The 21,645-nt window shown below is 34.1% G+C and overlaps 1 protein-coding gene across 14 annotated transcripts in view; it reads left to right on the top strand.

The window, feature by feature from the left end:
- Window positions 1–11,625: 11,625 nt before the first annotated feature.
- The window catches only part of LOC147409853 (zinc ion binding protein), a 37,466-nt gene continuing 27,446 nt past the window's right edge, over window positions 11,626–21,645 (top strand). For 8 of the 14 annotated variants that reach the window (XM_086431944.1, XM_086431942.1, XM_086431943.1 and 5 more), the window contains exons 1-2: window positions 11,629–13,527; window positions 18,213–18,268. In XM_086431944.1, the coding sequence (XP_086288070.1) occupies window positions 11,793–13,527; window positions 18,213–18,268 (1,791 nt within the window). In that variant the 5' untranslated portion in view covers window positions 11,629–11,792. Of the gene's footprint in view, window positions 13,528–18,212; window positions 18,269–21,645 lie in introns of all 14 variants that reach the window. The other 6 variants (XM_086431946.1, XM_086431950.1, XM_086431949.1 and 3 more) reach the window with 2 other exon arrangements.

The raw sequence follows: 21,645 nt of genomic DNA, 5'->3' as shown, positions 1-21,645 counted from the left end.
TTCTATCTCCGGATCTGATTTCTGATCTCCAAGGTAAGGTATCTCCTTCTTGGATCTGGGTGCTTCGAATTTGTTGTGGATTTTTGGGATGTTTTTGAGAGATTTTTGGGTGTTTTTTAGGCTAAAATCGGAGTAGGGGTGTTAGAGAAGGAGTTGGGGCTCCAAAATTAGGGTTTTGGGAAGGTTATGGAGGCTTCTTCACCTACTTTTTCTAAGGTTTTTTCTTTTATACGAAAATAGGGTGTGGAGGCTCCTATTTATAAAGTTTTTATAAGCATTTAGGGTTTGATTAGGGTTTCTTTTAGGGTTTCAATTAGGGTTTTGACTTAGTCTTTAGGGTTTTAGGGTTTTGACTTTAGTCTTATGAGATTGACTTGATTAGTTTTAGATTAGGGTTTGGATTTAGGGTTTTGACCTTAGTCTTATGAGATTGACTTGATTAGTTTAGATTAGGGTTTTGATTTAGGGTTTTGACCTTAGTCTTATGAGATTGACTCGATTAGTACCTTGACTTCAGTCTTGCTTGATTGACTTTAATTTTGACTTCAGTCTCACTTGATTGACTTTAATACCTTGACTTCAGTCTTGCTTGATTTACTTTTAATTTTGACTTCAGTCTCACTTGATTGACTTTAATACCTTGACTTCAGTCTTGCTTGATTTACTTTTAATTTTTGGAGAACCCCCTTCTATTATATCTTTAATTCTTTGAACCCCCAAATGGAGGGGTCCTTAAAGAAATATCCCACGAACCCTCAACAATTTTGCCTGAGAGTCCAATTAATCGATTTTTTAGGTTCAACTTTTTAAATTAATTTCATTAATGTTTCACTTTAATTATTAATGTTTTATTTATTAATTTCGAATTTTTTAATTATGAAAATTGTGAAATTACCATTTTGCCCTCGGAGAGGATTTTTTACGTTTTAAGTCATTTTTCAATGTTTCAAGATGTTTTGGAATCAGTTTTTTGTAAGGAATTCAATGGGAATGTTGGTTTTTGTCATTTATGAAGTTTTTTATATGAAATGATCGTGAACTTTATGAGGGGTATTTTCGTAATTTTGTCAAATTTTGTGAAAATTGGCGAAGTGGTTTACTTGGTTTCGATTTGTTATTTTATGTGTTTGAACGGATTTTTCTAAGCGTAATGTAGGCTCTAAGGTTGTTTTGAGGTTAGGGGTATTTTGGTAATTTAATCATTTTTAGTGATTTTTATCGTGAAGCTTCTTTTTGGTTTGCAAGATGATGATTTCTATGTTTCTGGGGTCGTATTTTCCTAGCGTAGCGTGGTTTCTAAGTTTTGTCAGTTCGAGATACCTCATCCGGATTTTCGAAACACATCTGGTAACAAAGTAAAGCAATGGAATACACATCCATCATTGGGAATCCTTGCGATCGGGTTGACGAGTTGATTAATCAGGCGGATGCGAAAATGGGGTGTCTACAGATAGGCCCCTACTTCTCTGAGTCTTTTTTAGTCTAACAACAAATTTAACACCCATTGGGAACACGTCGTCTCTCAATATTGACTGAGGGAGCTAAAACGGGAAATATCGATGAGCAAAGAGTTATAGGAAGAAGACAAAGAGATAAGGCAAGCTAGACAAACAAGGCAAATAGTGAAAAACTTTAGAGGAAAGTACCTCAAGGAAAGGCCAATAAAATCGAACGGAAACACTGGCACCAACCCTCCCTGATAATCTTTCCACAACACGACTCAATTTGCCCAAAATGGTACCAAAAATCATACTACCCTAGTCGTACTCTTCAATCCAATTGACATCTCGAAGAAGGGATAGAAAATAGTGTTAATGGTTGTGTATTCCTTAGCAAAAAAATACTCGGTCAACGAAGTAAAAAAGAGTCGTCAGATCATCGTTGGAAATTTTGAGTCACTAGAATGGATCATCATGTACAAGCCATCCTTGATATATGACTTTTTCAACCAAGTAGAGTCAAATTTGTCAAGTCTGATCCACACAGAAGTGGACATGCACTTGTAACCAAGTAGTTAAGCAACCTCTTCATTAGACAGCTCGCATAAAGGGAGAGGTCGTCCCTCGAAACCAATACCTAGTTAGCTCAAAAAATTGGATGATCATATCCCATGCTCAACATCAGGAAGATGAAAGGTGTCCGTCTCTACAAACTACCTTTCCATAAGAGCACAAGCAAATTGTTGATCAACATGAGAGGCTAAGATACGCAGGAAGGCACTGAAATCATTCAAATCCATCAATGAGTGAAGATTAAGGGGTGACTTCTTATAAAGCTTACAGAATGTGAACCAACTTTCCTTAAAGTAAGCATTTGGAAGAGGCATTAACATATTAGCTTGAGCTCATGTGATAGGGTGGTGACACAATCTCCTCAATAAATGTGTGTGATGAACACACGTAGCTATCTTGTCTAGAATCATGACCCGGCAGGATGGACCAGGGTCAGCAGTAGGCACAACAATCTCAGTCTCCTCCTCCTCACCCTCTATGGGAATCTCGAGATCTTGAGCCTTGGAACGTAACTCGCCAAGAAAAGAGGATTATGAAGATTTCGAAGCAAATAGTTAAGAAGTCGATATAGTTTTACTAAAAACAAGTAAGAATTGAAGTCATATTTTCAACATTTATATTTCTTCTTCAAACGATCTCAGAGCTATACATCATGCTAGAAGATCGATTTGAGGTTTCTAAGAGTCATACATCGAACCACGGAGCCAAGAATAAATAGGTAACTCATCCCTGTTAGACCCAAAGCTTGGGAAGGTCATCTCTTACTCATACTTTAATATTCCACTTCAATTTAAATTTTCTTAAGCGAGGCAAGAAAACGTACACACTCGAACTTATCCAATCAAACAGGTGTTTGAATCTACATCTTTGTGATTTATTGCTCACAACTTTCACAAAGAAGGGCAGTTGTAGATAACCCAATTTGATCGAACAAGCCTGAGAACTCATTTGAATCCATGCATCGAAGATCAAATCGAGATAATTTTGATCAAAAAAATGAGACCTACTTGGACCAATAAAAAATGATCAATTTTGATCATTAGAAATTAAATTTGCTTCGCCATATGGCCTATATGGCCAAACATAGAGATTTGTTTGGCTGTACAAATCATATGGCCAAGCCATTTTTATATTCACCTTACATTTGTGATGTGCAAGCTTAAAATTGCACTGGCCTTACCTCAAGTATGGTTAAGCATAATTCCTTCTCACCATACCTACAGTACATCCAATTTAGTTAGAGAGCCCATGTGTGCACAAGATTCTCCACAAGAAATGACTCTTTAAACCCTTCTCTTAATGACTTATTCTCTAAGAAAATCTTCACTAATTTCTTTTTTATCCATGCTTTAAATTTCCAAATCTCCCCCATCAAAGACCTTTTGGTAAACTTCTTATTCTCTTAAAATTGACCAAGGCTCGTGTTTTGTCCCTACTCAAGAATAATTACCTTCTTTAACCTTGGTTTGTTGAGGCACATTAGGGTCACAATTCTTTTCTATCATTTTAACATTTTTCAAATATCAAAAGGATTCCATGGCATTTAAGGTAAATTGACCACTTTTCAAATCTTATGACCATTTTATCCAACCTTAAGAAGTCTCTAAAATTTGTGCCTAAAGACCTTTGTATCCTTAGTTTGTTAGAGAGATAACCTAAGAAAGTTACCCAAAAGGATAAAAGCCTTTATCAAATTACATGTCATTTATCCTAGATCTAATAACTAACCCAAATCATAAGGTCTCGGACCATTCTACTCCAATAAGAAATCTCTAAAATTTTGGGTGCAAAGACTATCATAACCCTTGATGATCAAGATTGTTATGACTCTACAAGAGGTTAAAGACCATCAAGGACAAGGGTTAGAAGGTGGAATTGATACTTTTCAAGAAGGTTTTTCCTAGAATATTTGGGGAATCAAGGTTTTAGGACAAAGGGTCTCCCAAAGTCTTATAAATAGGAGACCCTTTCAAGGTAAGTAAAAAAGGAAGATTTAGAGTTCTAAAATTTTGTCAAAATCTTAACTCAATTCTTCTAAACCTTTTCAAAATTCTGCCCAAATTATCTCAAAAAGAAAAATCGAAGAAGGAAAAAAAAGAACAATAACAAAGTAGGAGAAGTTCTACCACAATCCCATTCTCTAATTCTCCATCCTTACATCCCTATTTTTTACTTTGGTTGTTTAATTTCAAGCTTTCATTTATGTTTATTAAATAATGTAGATCTATATCATCAATATTATCTTCTAGCACTTTCGCTTCCACTTGATGACATGACACCGTGTAGACTTCCTTCAAGAGCTTCTTGGGTAAGAATTCTAGAAGAATAATCGGCACACGGGACGGTTGCTGAAGGATGTCTTTGGGGTCTAGGGGCGAAACTCGGAAAGCCTTCTTCTTTGTTATTCTCTTTCATTTATTTGACCCTGTACTTAGTTTTGACTTTCTTCTCTTTCTCTTTGGCTTCGAAATAGAAGGAGTTGGCACATATGTAGGGCGTCTTTTTCGACGAGTGACAACTGTCTACCATTCGTCATCAACTGAAGCAGACTCTGAGATGTCTGACTTTGAATTTGAAGTCGAATGAGATTGTAGTCCTTGTTGAAGTAAAGTGGGAAATGTGATGATTTTTATTTGATTTGGCCTTACCCCCAACGTGGGATGAGCCTTTTCAACATTGGAATATATGGATATGAGTTGTGATGGTTTAGGTAAAACTTTAGTGATTTGAGGAGATGGAGTCTGCGTAGCATACTGACTTGCCAAGAGTATTGGATCAAAAGATCCAAAAGTGACAGAGGTCATGTTGGAAGTAGCAACATTTTCAACACAATCAAATTCAATTTTCCCTTGACGTGTCAAATCCATAATCTTCTCTTTGAAGACGAAGCATTTTTCAATCGGGTAACTAATCACCCTATGATAGCGATAATATTTCAGATCATTGTCACGAGGCACTGGAAGTTCAATAAGCTTTAATTTCAGCAACTCTTCGAACATGCCCAAGACTTCAATATCAGGAAAAGGGTATTATTTTGCCTCAAGCTCTTTGAGAGTTTTTCAAGCTTTTCCTTTTTCTTGTGTTGAATCAGCTCGTGGCTGATCTTCTCTTCTTTTACCTGTGATTTTGACAGATTTGCTGGTAGTGGTAGACAAGACTTCTTTAGTTTTGAAGGACTTGCCATCCTTCTTTTCCTATCTTCGAGACTTGCTTGGTCATGGAGTCTGATGCACAGCTATACTTTGCTCCATGTCATAAGCTCGAGTAGCTAGCTCTTCGAAAGTGTGTGGCTTGATTCCTTTCAAGATGTAAAAGAGTTGCTAGTGCATTAATAGTAGAAGATTGAGAGAGTCGATCCATGTAGTTGAGGGAAAGATATATCCATCGCTCGATGTACTCGATAATCAGTTTATCCTTCATTTGTTTGACGGCGGTGAGTTCCACCATACTCATTATTTTTCTAGTACTGTAGAAGCGGCCGAGGAACACTCTTTCAAGTTGATCCCAACTATCTATTGAGTTGGGTTCCAAGTCAGTATACCAATCGAATGCATTGCCTCGGAGGGAGCGAACGAATTGTTTCACCATGAAATCACCGAATGTACTAGTGTTATTGCAAGTTTCGATGAAATAAGCAATATGCTGCTTTGGATTGTCTTTTCCTTCAAACTGTTGGAATTTTGGTGGTTGATATCCAGTCGAAAGACGCATTTATTCGATGCGATTAGTGTAGGATTTGGAATAGACCAATGAAGACTATGGCATGCCCCCATACTGAGCACGAATGGTGTCAATAATCATTGCTTGTAGTTGTTGAATAGAAAGCGAAGCAACAGACCCCTATGGTGGATCTCGAGTAGCTTTTCGTAAATTAGAATAGTCTGCTCGTTGTTCTTCTTCGTGCGGAGCCGCGTATGCTTCAGGGGTAAATCCTGGAGGATGTGAGGGTTCAGCACTCAATTCATTATCTTTGTCTTTCTGTTCCAAACGGCTGACGAGAGTTACAATTTGGATATCTTTGTCTTCCATTGCTTTTGTTAACTTTTTGATGGTGTCTGCCATCTGAGCAATTTGTTCCTCTATCGTTAGCGCTCCAGCTGTCATCACTGCTCTGATGGATGAGTGATTTTGTGACGGAGAAGTGATCGATAAAGATCTAGACGATCCCTCGCTTGACTTTGAATCAGATCCAGAATCTGATGAGTCGTCTTCTACCACGTCCGCCCATGATTCCTTCGTGGTAAGTACCGTTTTTGTGGCATGTTTCTTGGAGTGATGCTGGAGAGGCTCCACTAGCTTGGATCCACCAGTCTTTGTCATTGTTCGTGTCACATGATGATCACGACTAATAACCTGAGCAGATTCAAGATTGAAAAAAATGAGTTTCTTACCTTTCTCAGTAGCGACAGATGCGATAGCGTTGACGTTGCAAGATGTCATCGATGATTTAGTTGATGTTCTTGCAGTTGACTGAAAGATGAGAAGTTGAGATCGTCCCACCGGACGTGCCAGAAATTTGGCGACAATAAGTTTTAACGGATCTACCTCGAGATTCGTAAAATATGATCGTAAATGATTTTATTGATTTTTTGATAAAAAAGAGATACAGATCTCAATGTTTCCTCTGATTAAAAGTTAAATACAAAAAGATGATGATGTATGTAGCTTTTCTTCTCTCCGTGCTTCGTACTTTATTGGTTGAGAATGATGCTTTGACGATGTCTTTATTTTGTGATTGATCTTCTGTAGATGCTTCTATAGATCTTCTTCTCTCCGAGCTTCACGCTTTATTGGTTGAGAATATTTTCTTGACTTCCGGAGAAGGGCTTTATGCTTGATCTTCTCTTTAGTCGGAGTCCAGATCTCTGAAGAACCTTGCTTTATCTCTAGAGGAGGGCTTGAGAGCTTCTTCTTCTCTAGAGGGAGAACTTCTATTTTCTGAGAGAAAGTGATCCAGATCCCTCCTCAATGAAAGAGGCTCTTGTATTTATAGACTTAAAGGTAATTTAACTTTCCAATTATACTCCTAACTTAAAGGGGTTTAATTGATTTGTTTAAAAGGCTAAATTTATCCAAATCCAATTTTAAGGATTTTATGGATCATTATTAGGCCAAACTCATTTATTTAGGTGTAAGGCCCAATATTTAATGTGGATCACTTGAATTTGTTGGATTATGGATTTTATCCGTGAAAATAAAAAACCTAGGCTTGTAGGAGGCACATTCCCATTTAATGAACTTAATTTGGATTTGAGGTCCATTATAAAATTAGGGACTTTTATTTATAAAATTTGTAATGGCCTCCTCAAAATTTTGGTGACTACAGGTATCACATAAAAATTTCTTTTTTTCTATTTTATTTTGTTAAATTTTGTATGAATATTCAATTTTTTCACATTGTTTAATAGATTTGTCATTCTGTATCTATTATTTGGTGTTGATCTGGGTATTGGGTATCCCATAAAATTCTTTTAGTTCTATTATATTTTGCTAGATTTTGTATGAAAAGTTTGATATTTTGATGTCAATTTTTTTTTTCACATTGTTTAATAGATTATCGTCTTGTATATGTTATTTGATTGTGATTTGGGTAATGGGTATCTTATAAAAAATATTTTTTTTGCTATTATATTTTGTTGAATTTTGTTAAAAAAAGTAGATTTTTGGAAATTTATTTTTTAATGGCTCTACTTTACCTAAAGATTGTGAAAGAAAGAGAACATTAGTGAGTAAGCAAAATAGATGAATTCAGGAGATACAAATTTAAGTATTTTGTATTAAAAAAATGTGGGTAAACAATTGTTTTGTTATCATGGTGGAAAGAAGCAAGAGGAGAGTGGTTTACATGGTGTTCTCTATCCGTATTTTTTAATCTCATAATTTCATCTCATCTCATTCATAAATGATGTCGAGATGAATCGGGGTAATAAGTTGGATGAATCGATTTGTATACTATGCTTTAATAATTACTCCTAACACATGATTTAAGTTTTCTTGTTGGACACTCTTTAGAGGATAAGATATTTTTTTCTCATTAGTGATATTAATAGTGCTTCAGTATGACTCCATTTTTGCTTCTACGAAGTTATGTTATTAATTTATTTATTTAGATTTTTCTTTCACATTTTTTGTTCTGTATTTATTTATTTTTCAGTTCAAGACGTCCTTTGAAACAACAAATATGAATAAAGACAAATAAGTTGCAACACAAAATGACAACGGTAAAGTAAATTGGAGCCTGTATTTACACAAGACCTTTGTTGAAGTATATGTCGAAGTAGTCGCACAAGGCCGTAGGAATAGGCCAAACTTAAACAAGTTAAGATGAAAGTTTGTTCGAAATAAATTTCTCAAGAGAACAAAATTTCAATTCAAACAAAAACAATTCAAAAACCATTGAAACAAAACAAAATTTAAATTGAAAGGCTTGGTCCAATCTAATGAGTATAATTGAAATTGGTTGGAACGACTATTCCATCATCATGAGTGATGAATGGTGGATTGACAGAGAAATAATAATAAATATTTTTAATATATTTACTTTCACTTATTTCTTAAGTTATTTATAAATATCAATTAATAGTGTTCATCATTTTTAATAGCAACATCTTAGAGATAATAAGTTTCGTTATAAGGCATTGGAGTACAGAGATGAGTTGGACAAGTTATTTGGTGGTACCACAACTACTCGATTTCTTGTTCGATTTTCTACAATGATAAGCATGACGAATGAGTCAATTGCTGATTATGTCGACGTTAATACCCATGAATACATTCCAACGACATAAGAAAATATACTCGCAACTCATCCCGATGATAATATTGATGAGTCACCAAGTTCAAGACTACCATATAGAAGGTTGTTAATAAGTGATAACTATAGATCAAAATGCAAAAAAGAAGGAAAATTTGAATTATTCGAGATTGAATTCAGTCATTTAATAGATCTTTTCCAATAAAAAATTCATCGGGATGAAGTTTTAAATAAACAAAAAAAGCTTACTCTTGATAAATGCATGGTACTTCTTAATGAATTAGTCGATTAGATCCCTTTAGGTAGCGATCGATATTGTCATACAGTATCCAAGTTCATAGAGAATGTGAATTTAAAAAATGCCTTCTATAACATGCTTACAAATTATGTTCTCTTATTGTACCTTGATTTTAAATATTACCGTTATAGTGGTGATTAATAGAGAGTGGAGTAGTTTATTTTTAGGGGTTGGTCTTTTATGAATATTTTTTTTGTAGAATATATGATTTTGCCAAAAAACTATTGTTTCATAGATTATGGTTTGAGTCTACTCTATATGGATTATGTTTATTTATTTTCTTGTGGTTTGTGGATTGTCGATTATGAATTATGGTATACTTGTTAAAATTTTTTATTTTTCATAGTTTATGTGATTGTTTATAGATTGATTATATTTATGTGACTATTTTTATGGAATATTGAATGATGTTTTTTTATTAATAATATAAACAGAAACAAGATAGATTTTAAGATTCAAATTCTTTAAAAGTATTTTTAGGAATGTTCTTAAAAATATTAAGACAAAATAAGGGCATGAAAAGTATTGGTGATCAATTTCAACATTCTGAAGAAACTGTAAATAGACACTTTCATAAAATCTTGAAAACTATCATTGAATTGTGCAAAACTCTCATTGTGTCTTATTTTTTTTATAATGAGATCTCTCATCAAATTTGCACCAATTGAAGATTTTGACCTTTTTTAAGGTAAATTTAAAGTTAAATTCATACAAATTTAGAATGTTTAATTTTTAATTTAAAATTTCACATAATATGAAGGATTGTGTGGGAGAGATTGACGGAAATCACATTTAGATATGTGTTCCAACAATTGATCAACTTCGATATTTAGGTTGAAAAAGTATAATGCAAAATATAATGGCTGTTTGCTCTTTAGAAAATTTTCACATATGTATTTGCTGGTTGGGAGGGACAAGTAAATTATGCGAACATGTTTTTGAAAACCATAAATAATCTTAATTCATGATTTCTTCACCAGGTTGGTATTCAAAATTTTACTCATAAATACATTCAATTATATGTTATGTATTTTAAGTAATGAAAATATTATTCATTTGTAGGTAAATATTATTTGATTAACTCTGTTTACCTATTGATGGATGGGTACATGACATCACATCAAGGTGTTTATTATCATTTACAAGACTTCCTGAGGGGTATATGACAGAAGGAGAATAAATAGTTATTTAACCATCTTCATTCCTTATTACGCAATATCATAGAGAGGTATTTTGGGGTATTAAAGGCAATATGAGCAATTCTTAGGGACATGCACACACATACTCTATTAATTTATAGAGGGACATCATCATTGCTTGCATGAAATTATACAATTTTATTCGAAAAAAAGTTTTGACCCTATACGATGAAGTAGATTATGTAGATAAAATCATCCCTAGGAGTATAGATGAATCTGGACGTTTACAACGGGAAGGACATAGATAAATGAGACGAGGAAAGAAGTAATGACTGAAGTTATAAAAGAAGTTTGTGATCGATGTGATATAATTATATAATTTTATGACTTAGAAGTTACTATTAACTAAACAATTTATATATTTGGGTGAATTCAATATGTTTATATTATATGAACATCTTTATTTATTGGTATGACGATCACATGTATATTTTGTTGCTTGATGTTTTTCTTTCATTTTACATTTATTTGTGTGATTATTACAGTTTATTATAACTTTTATTGCTCTTATAAATGAAAGATGGGGTTGTATACTTCCAACACAAAAAATAGCAAAAGTAGACAATTTTGTAAGTGTCTATTATGAAAGGTAATGAATAATCTGTATTAATTTGTATCAGTCATAAATATTATATTACATATTTTTAATAAACTGTATTTATTTTTTCCATTTACAAGATCATGAAAATTTTTCATATGGTTTGATGAAACCGAGAAGATTGATCATAACGATAATAAATATGCGAAGAAAAAAACAAAAATAAATCTTTGAGGACGGGACTGAGGCTTATATGCATATATAGGATACAATATATTACAATCTATGATGATGTTAGTTTTGTTGTCTTTGATGGTTGTACTATTTTTCATTAGATAATTGTATGTAATATGAAACATGTTATTTTTATTAGAATATGACCATGACATACAATAGGCAATGATCAATTATGGATGCATAATTTTTCTTTATATAATTTTATGTATAATGATACATATTTTATTATATGATAATTGTCATATTTTTATACATGTTTTATTTTTCAAATGTTCAATATTTAGTGGATATATTTAGAATTTAAAATAATAATATAATATTTTTTATGAATAAAAATAGTAACTGTTATTTTTTTTTTAATCGTAATTTATTGAGTTATAACTTTAAATATCGTAATTGATACATATATGGGCATTTTGATTATTTTAACATAATTTAGAATAATTTTCAAATACAAAACTCTGTTAGAAGTACTTCTCAGAACTTGTATCCAAATAAATAACATATATTCAATTACTTAAAAGAGTACTCATATTTTAATTACTCCTGACTCTTTCCTTCGGACGGGCTATATGTATCAAAAACTATCTCGACGATCCCGGGGGTTCAAAAGTAGGGAACCGAGAACTCGAATTCGAACCGGGCGAACCAACGACCCGGTCTCGTAGTTTTCAACGGCAAAAAAAATCTCTATTCCCGTTGATGAGTCAAGAGCGCATGTGAGAGAGAGAGAGAGAGAGAGAGAGAGAGGGGGATGGAGGAGCTTCCTGAGTGCCCAGTTTGTCTGCAAGTCTTCAACCACCAAGATACGATCCCTCGTGTGCTATCGTGTGGCCACTCAGTATGCGAGGACTGTCTCGTACAGTTACTCCAACGTTTCCCAAACACCATTCGTTGCCCTGCTTGTAACCAACTCGTCAATTACCCTCAACACCAAGGCCCCTCTGCACTGCCCAAGAACATCGACCTCCTCAGCTTTATCTCCCAACAAAACCCTAACCATAACCCTAATTGTTCACGATCACACCATAAACAATCTCACAATGGTATTTCTCAATCCCCCCAATTTCTACCTCGCTTATGGTCCGAAGATTTCTACTCAATTTGGAAGGATTGGGTTCTTCCCAACGATGCTGTTTCGATTGAAGAGAGTGGTGGAAATCCATTTTTTTCTGTACTTCAAGGAAGAATTACTTCTTCTTCATCAACGAAAATCAGTAGTCGTTGTTTCAGAGAAGACCAAATTGTGAGTCTTCTTCATGTATTTTCTTCACCTTTGAGTAATTCTACGTTTAATGTTAGCTACATTTTTAGAATTATGGAAGCTTTGCATCAATTGAAGGATGGGGAAAGAGAAGAATTGAGTTCTATTTTGAACGCCTCTTCGAGACAGGTTCGGATCTGTAAGGTTTATGGGTTGTGGATGAATTTGGGAGATGGGTCTGTGTTTCTAGTGTCTGAGAGATTAAATGATAGTTTTGTAGAGAAGTTGAGAAAGTTACGAATTGGGTTTGTTGGTGACGGTTTATTTGAGGATTTGAAGCAAGATTCGGAGACAATAAATGGGGGGATGTCTGATTTTTCAATGGTGGGTATGGACCTGTGTGAAGCAATTATTGGTTTAAATTCGGAAGGATTGATTAGTGGGTGTTTAGCTCTGTCTTACTTTAATTGTGATAATTTTGGTCGTGCTTTTGTTGACCTAAATGACATCTTGGCAATGGGAAGGAAAGTGCGAAAGTGCATTGCAGAGGTTACTTATTCTAGTAGTCAAAGAAGCGATGACTTAGAAACAGAAGAAAGCTTTACCAATCTATTCAAGACCCAAGCATTTGTGAGTCCGGAACTACTACTTAAATTATTGCATAACGAAGGATTCACACCAGAGAGTGGTAGTTTAGGATATGCAGTTGGGCACGGTTCGGATATTTGGTCCTTGGCTTGTATCTTGGTCTCACTTCTTGTGGGATATAAATTTGCCGAAGAGCTGTTTAAAAATTTATATCGGCTTCTTCTAGAAAGAAATGAAGAAAAGAGTGGTGGAAAATTAGGATTGTATAGGGATTGGGTGGAGAGAGTAAGCTCTGCGTTGGAAAATTTATTGGGTACAGAATATTCCTCATTGCATCAAATTCTCTGCAAATGTTTGGATTTTGATCCTGGTCATCGTCCTCGTGTTACCGATTTATGGAAATGTGTTAGAGAATTGATTGTTAAACCTCATGTGGATATTATGGCCAACTTGGATAGGATGTTTATCAAGGAGAACACCGTTCATTGCCTAACTCTAGGGGATCTCTGTGATCTGCCAGAGGGAACTGTAAAATATTCACAAAGGCAGAATAGACACGATGATAATGGAGTAGATTTTGATCAAGTCGAGGAGGGGAATGATGAAAGAGATCTCATTAAGGGCTTGTGCCGGGGTAAATTTAAATCTATCAATTTGCAGGGTCACCTTGACTGCATCACGGGATTAGCTATTGGTGGTATGAATTCTACATGATTGAATCCCAAAATGAATCCCACATATGTTTTTCTTGATGCCAAATATTCTTATGCATGGATTTAGCTATCTTTCGTGCCAAACTGCCTATAAACTAAACAGTTTCTACTTATCAGAAAAAAGAAATTACTAAATAGTTTCTTTGATGTTTAGGCCTCCCTTATATCAATTATCGTAACTATGAAACTCTACTAGAATTATGAGCTATAAGGATACGGGCATTTCTTTTTGGATGCAAGTTGGCTTTTAAACATGGACATTCCTTAGCACCTACTTGAAATGTTTGCTCTACCCACCCACTCGATTTTATTTTTTAGCATAGCAAGCTTGCAGTCAAGTTTATTTGAAAGCATGTGACTGAAAACTGAAATTGATCTAAGATTTATAGGACAAAAAAAAAAAAAAAAACTGAATAACCTAGGAACAGATCTGAATATAGGTACGAAGGTTGTGTAAATCAGATTTAAGCAAGCGCTAAAGATCTGAAATTTAGGTTAGAAAAATTACTGTAATGAAACGGTACTTTATGAAATTTGAAGCAAATAGACGGCTGGACCAAGTCTTGCAGCCCCCCCGAAGAGTACTTAATTATGGAGTCTGACCAACCTTTTGTTACTTTGGATCAATTGGAGTTGCGCCAATTGGATAAAATAACAGAAATTTGCAAAAGCAAATAACATAATCATTCTCTATCTTAAAAATCCTGTATATTACCTGTATTTATATGTTGGGAGGTGGAAAAGTTTTTCCACTGGCCATCCTCTATTCATTTCCTTAAACAAATCCACTCGTAAAAAAAGTTCTTGTAAAACAGACAACTTTTAAAGCAATTAAAACCCCTATAAGCTATAGAATTTGTCATCTTTTCAATTAAAATGGAGACATTGACTCACTAGATATTTAGTTACTATCAATGGGATCCACATAATAATAGATCGACTAACCAATGCAAGTCACAAATCAAGCCAACAATGACGTGTATGAAGGGAAATTTTTTAATTATTTAGGTTGTTGTTTGTTTGGGTCTAGAGTTTTTATTTTCTTTTATTTTTATCATTTTTATTTTGTTGGGATGAGTTTTAGATTATTTATTTTTTACTTCTGAATTTTCTTTTAGTTATTTTGAGAGTTTGATGGGGACATTGGAGTTCATGGGTTTAACCTATTTGGGCCGTGTTTTAGTTTTAGGATTTTATTTTATTTTAATTATTGGGTTTTAGTTATGGGATTATTTAATTTTTTTTAGTCTTATTTCTTCTAGAAGTTTATTATTAGGTTAGTTTAAGAATTTGATCCAAGTCTAGGTACTATTCATGCCACTTTTATTTAGACCTTACTTTGAGGGGTCAAAACTTTATGGTATTAAGTTGATTTTGGTGTCATTTGAAATGTTATTCAGTTATCTATCCAACGAGCTAAAGATTTTGCAATTCTGATGAGTTTTGAGAAAGTTATGGTCAAAATACTGGTAGGGTATTCTACAAGGGATTTGCATCTCAAGGTCAAAAGTGTCAATTTTTATATAATTTTAGAATTAAAATTGTGAGTTTAATGGATTTTCTTTTTATACAAGTCTTTGTTTTCTTTAGAATGTTGTGCATTCAACGGAGTTGATGCCATGTAAATCATTTGGGTGATTCCAAAGTAAATCTTTTATATTATTCTTTTAATCTTTTTTTTTTTTTTTTTTTTTATTTTGGATTCATCAAGAAACCATCAAGAATCCTCATTTCTTGATTTTCTTTTTAGTTTCTAGTTCTTGATTTTCTTGAATCCTTGATTCTTGAAACTTACAAACTTCAACTCTTAATCCTTTTCTTATTCTCTTAACCTTTAATCTCTACTCTTTAAGTCATTTTCCTTTTAATCCTTGTCAAACCCCAACCAAAATATCGAAATTTACAAAACTTTGCATTTTACATCCCAATAGCCAATTGGGATTTTGGAAACCCTTTTCTTATTGGCCCCCAAATCCTTAACCCAATTCCAAATCCCAAATCAGATCCTCTAAACCCCTAGATTTCATCTTTTTCCTTCATAGTCCTGCATCAAAGTTTATGTAATATTCACGTTACTTTTCGTTAAGTTTTACTTTAAGGGTCAAAGCTTGTCATATTAAGTTATTTTTATGTCATTTGAAAGATTATCCAATTATCTATCTAATTAGTCCAAGATTTTGCGATTTTGATGAATTTTGAGAAATGTATAGCCAAAATACTGATAGGGTATCAGTTTAAACACGGGATTGACTTCTAAAGGTCAAAAGTGTTAATGTTTAATTCATGTTTGGAACATAGTTAGCAATTCAATTTATGGAAAAAAATCGTTATGGGAGTACGATTAAGAATATCCATCTAACAATTTGTTTAAAAATTTGGTTAGAAAGTCGAAGAACGACACAAATGTGACACAAGAATGGTTTGGGATCGTTGCCTTCCCTTAGGCGTAGCTTATCGAAGTAAAGATATTTGGGATCCGATATTAGAGAGAATGGGGAGGAGATTGAGTCGTTGGAAGGCTAAGTACTTGTAGAAAGGGGGTAAGATGACTCTTATTAGGAGCACCTTAGCTGGTATTCCTATTTATTACTTATCCATGTTCTTTTTGCCTCGGAACGTGAGATAAAGATGGATAGGATTTGTAGAAATTTTTTCTAGCATGATAAAGACAACAAAACAAAATATCATATGGTGAATTGGAAGAATTTGTGCTTCCCAAAGAGTTGAGGTGGACCAGGTTTCAAAACTTTGGTGAGATGAATTCGGCTTTGTTGTCAAAATGGCTATGGCGTTTTGGTGAGGAGGAGGGCAATCTATGGAGGGATGTGATTAGTGACAAATATGGGGTGAAAGAGTTCGGATGGGAGAATGGGATTGCAAAAAGAGCCTTCGGATGCGGAGTTTGGAAAGGTATTCTCAAGAGAACACCTATTTTTGTAGGAAGTTGAAATTCAAAGTGGGTAGGGGTAATAGGAGTTCATTTTTGGGAAGATAGTTGGTGTGGGGAAATGCCTTTGATGGGCCTCTTTCTAGATCTCTATGGGTTGTTGACCAAATAAGAAAAGCCAATTGAATCCTTCTTGTTTGATGTTGGTGGGGACAAGTCTTGGGATTTTGGGTTTAGACGACATTTCAATGATTAGGAAGCGAGTAGAGTGGGTAGTTTGGAGTTGCTGGATAAGGAGGTGCTTGGAGCAAACTCAGAGGATCGTAGACTTTGGAGTGGCACTAAAGAAAGAGTTTTCACGGTGAGGTCTATGTATGCTACCGGGTTTGGGTTGCCTCTCTCGCCTTCGGATGCCTTCTCAACCTCGTTCATTTGGAGTACAAAGGTTTCGTCTAAGGTTTTTGTTTTTGTGTGGCTAGTAGCGTTGGGTAGAGTTACTATTTTGGATCAGTTGATTAGAAGATTCCATATGCCCAATTTTTGCTTATTGTGCTTCAATGATAGTGAGACAGTGGATCATTTGTTAATGCGTTGTGTTCATACTCGCTTGGTGTGGTTGCACTTTCTTGGTCTCTTTGGGCTTGCTCATTCCTTTCTGTGCACATACAAGGATCTTCTTGCTTCTTGGTTAGGTTGGAGTTCTCACTTTAGAGTTGCAAAGCAGAACCTTTGGAGTTTTCTTCCGATGCTATTTCTCGGGGGATTTGGAATGAGCGGAATAGACGAATCTTTGAGGATAAAGAATGCGATCTGTAGGATCTTATTTTAGACATTCTAGGATTATTATTTTTTTGGGGGACAACCTTCAAAGAGTTCAAGGGAACTTTCTTCAAGGATTTTCTAGTTCGTTGGGATTCTATTTGTATTTTAGATGCTTCTTAGTTGGTTTTGTTTCATCTTTTGTTGTGTTTTGTATAAAAAAAAAAAGAAGAATGGTTTGGGTATAATTTGAGTTCAACACTCTAGAAAACTTGAAATAAATTTTTTTTTTGTGTGTATGTATATGTATTACATTTTTCATTCACATCAATATATATATATATATAGATATACATTACATTTTTCATAGTACTCATATCCACATATTTAGAGAACTCCCCCATCTTTTTAAGATTTATTATTTTTATATCTCATTTTCAAAATCCCAGGTCTGTGGTATTACTACTACAGAGACTTTGGCATCTCACCCCTTCTAAAAGAAGGGCATGCAACTAGCACTACTTTTGCCCAAGCTTCTTAATTACAGAGTTTTGATGGGATGCGGTGCATTAGTGCTGGTATCATTGACCTCTAGAATTCTAGGACTTGTTGACTACTGAATTAAAATAAGAACCTTTGCATGAAAGATAATTAATTATTAACTATCCATGGGACGACATGATAATGGATCAACCTACTTATAAACCCTCTAATTGCAGAATTAAATCGGCTCACTTAATCCTAATTTGTGTTGTCCAACAACATAAGGACCCTAAATTAAGGAATATTATTGGGCTGATCAAGCGGCTGGTCTTTCTTCATCAACATATTTTGGTTGTTGACTTTTCTTTTTTTTCTTTTGTTACTTGAACTTGTTATTTTTTGGTTTGATCATGTTGCAATTCTTACTACCCAGAAAAAAATTCTCAACAATTGTGATGTCCATTGTTTAGTAGTTTTTCTCTTGTAATTTCCTACACATGTAACACATTGCATTTTGATGTTTTCTTTACTTCTTTGTAGGGGGTTTTCTACTTAGCTCCTCCTTTGATAAAACAGTCCATGTGTGGTCTCTGCAGGTATAAATTTGTGAAGTTGTTTTGGAGTCATGTAATTACTGTTGGTTAGTGGCTTAGCGTGATATTTTTTTTTTCCAAATAATTTGAAATTGTTTAGTATTCTTTTACACATAGTCACCAAGTCGGGGTTCGGGAATAAGTCGGCAAGGGAAAAAGTCAAAAAACACAAAAAAATTGAGAGAAAAACGGGAAAAAATCGAAATAGTGTTTAGACAATATATATATATATTTTTCTATTAAGTGATGTTATCATTTATATCATCAAATCCTATTTTAAAATTAAGAATAAATGATCATTGAAAAAACCATTTTAAAGTAGCTTGCTCAGCAAAAAAAAAAAATTCACATGTTTTTGGTTTAAATCGTGACTTTTTCAAAAAGCTGTGATTTAATCGCCAATCTTTAAAATCGCGATTTAAACACGATTTTTTGAAAAAGTCAGCAACTTTGGTGACTGTTTTTACATCGATTGATGATGATTAGAAATAAAAACATCCCCATGAGCATGAATAACTTTTGCTCTATGCATGAAAAAAAGTTCTATTAAATACACATACTTGGTGGCAAAACAAAAATCCTTTGTTTATTGAGGCATTTTATTGATGCCCATTTTCTATATTGAACATAATTTTTACCAGCCTCATGGCATGGATTCATGATTATTGTTGTGGATCATATTTAAGAGGAAGACAGAAGAAAAGAAAAAGGAGAGAAGAAAGGTAGAGAGAGAAATGTAGGGATGGAGAAATCAAGGGAGTGGTGAGAGAATGAGAGAACGGTGCATACTATTTGAGGCACGGCTCTCCCGACTGTTATGTATATGTATATAAATTACATGTTTATCATTAGTAAGTAATAAAATCCAATTACCCTATTTGATCCTACACAAACATAAATTGTAATCATAAATAATGACTATTAAATTGTAATGAAACTACCTAACCCCCCTCAAGCTACAACATATATATCATATGCAGTTGAAGCGATTCTTTTGTAAGTGGTGATGGTTAAGAGCCTTTGTGAACATATCTGCCAACTTATTCTTTACCTCACCTATGCAGTAGTGATCTTATTATTAATCACCTTCTCCCTAATGAATTAGCAATCAAGTTGACCATTGATTTTTCAGCACGTGGCCCAATCTTCATCATCAGGGGTTGTTTAGTCACATAAGTTCACATGTGGTGTGAGATGCACTTGACTTAGCAACAACACTCTGCTTCTTACTTTGTTACATCACCAAATTTCCACCCACAAATGCATTATTCCCTACCTGGTGCCACTTAAGATATCATAGGATGTGAGTTATTGCTTCCATACTTAATGGGGGTGACGTGAACATATTTTATAGAGGACTTATATTTACAAAATGTTAGAGTTCTTATTTAATGTCGTGTAGGCCCAATACTTAAGCTCACACGACCCATATCTTATTTCTCATTAATTTAAGGTCGTATGGGCCCAATACTTAAACCCACACAATCAACCATATGTTTTTAATATAAAAGAGAGGTTGAACCCTATTGGGAGTGACCTACTCATTCTCCTTTCTTGTTTCTCCTTCTTTCCTTAACCCTAATCTTCTAACATGGTATCGGAGCACTTCTACCTTTAGATCAGTTTGATTTCTCTTATTTTCTTCCATTTTCTTAATCCCTTTCTTTTCCCTCTTCGATCTGGTACTTCCAAACCCTAAGACTTTAGTTCCAAAAAGGGATTAGGTGTTTGAGGCTTGTTTTTTTGCACCTAGATGTTTATCTAGGGCTTCGTTTGTGTTTGTTTAAGGTGTTTATGAATGATTGGGGAATTGGTGGATAATTTTAAAGCCTAAAATTTGGTTTCAAAAAAAGATTGTGAATAATTTCGTGTAAACAGCCCCGCGTGAATAGTGCTTGTGAACAATGTTTTCTGCATGAACAGTGCTCTGTGAACGGTGTTTTTTGCAAAAAAAAAATCGACTTCTCGATCAATAGTTTGAAATTTTTTCGGATCTTAGTTTGGGTTTTACGATTTTATTCCGATCATTGTTTCGTTGGCTCTCAACCCTAGCTGCATATCATAGAATATCCTAAGGGATACTCTATATTTGTTTGAGATTTTTTATCTCTATGCGGATTTTTAGTTTACTCCTCCTTGGATGGTAAATTTGGGGATTTTTGATGGTTTTGGTGCTCAGATCACCTCTGTCAAGCTCAATGACACTAATTATTTCCCATGGTCGCACTCTATGCGAGTATTCCTTTGTACTAAGAAGAAATCAAGGTTTTTGATTGAGAATCCACCTCCCCGGGATGACAAACAGTATGGAGATTGACAAAGTGATAATTCCTTGGTAATGACATGGTTGTGGAACATTATAAAGCCCTCTATTTCCTCCTATGTGATGTATTTGGATACAGTAAAACAGATTTGGCTAGTCATACATGAGATGTACTCTCAAGAAAAGAACGTTTCTAGGATATATGATCTATTTGAGGCCATGTTCACTACTAAACAAAGAGACAGATCCTTGAGTGACTATTATAGCTCTCTTCGGGATATGTGGGAAGAACATCATCATTATCAACCTTTGACTTGTAAAGATGACTTATCTGTCTATCTATTCTTTCTGTTTTCTATTTGTTTCCCCCACTTTTCAATCTTTTTTGCCTTGTTTAATAGTCAACAACCCATTACAATCTTTATACTTATTTTTTTCCTTTTGTCAAACTTTTTCATTTTTATTTTATTTTTTATGTTTTGTTTATTTATATTTTATTTTAATATGGTCAAGTTCGCTATGTTGATATTTTTTTATGTCCTCTCTTAGATACTTATGGACATCTAGACATTTTGCATCTGTGCCACAAACCTAAATAACTCTACTTGAACAATGAGGGGGTTTGGATTGGGGTTGGCTTATACTTGTTCGAATGCTTGAACTATTCAATTGTAAGTCCTTAAGAGCCGGTTCCACACATTGAAATGAGAAATATATATTTTTTGATGTTCAAAGATAAATTTTATATTAAGGGGGAGAGATGGCCGCCACAAGACAAAATTTATGTAAAATATTGAGAAAATAAAAAATATTGGGAGCTAAGTTATTTCATATTGTTTTTATTACCCAAAATTTGACGTAGCCACATAACTAGAAAACATGATACAAATATCCCAATATTCACATGTTCAAAAGGAAAACACCAATCATAGATGTTTCAATCATGGTTCAAATATTCATCCTGTTTTGGAATGTTTCAGTTGAACATTCTGGTTTTAGTGAACATTGGAATGAAACATTAACCCTAAACATTGAATGTTTCAGATTGTCGCAGATTGTTAGTTTAGAATGTGTTGGTTCTTCTCCTAATTGAAACATTGCATTGAAATAAGATTTT

This window comes from Akebia trifoliata, chromosome 2 (genome assembly GCF_017979445.1).
Source record: "Akebia trifoliata isolate Shusen 1 chromosome 2, ASM1797944v1, whole genome shotgun sequence".
Lineage (NCBI taxonomy): Eukaryota > Viridiplantae > Streptophyta > Magnoliopsida > Ranunculales > Lardizabalaceae > Akebia > Akebia trifoliata.
The sequence above is the reverse complement of the archived record's forward strand: the minus strand, read 5'-3'. Positions and strand labels throughout refer to the sequence as shown.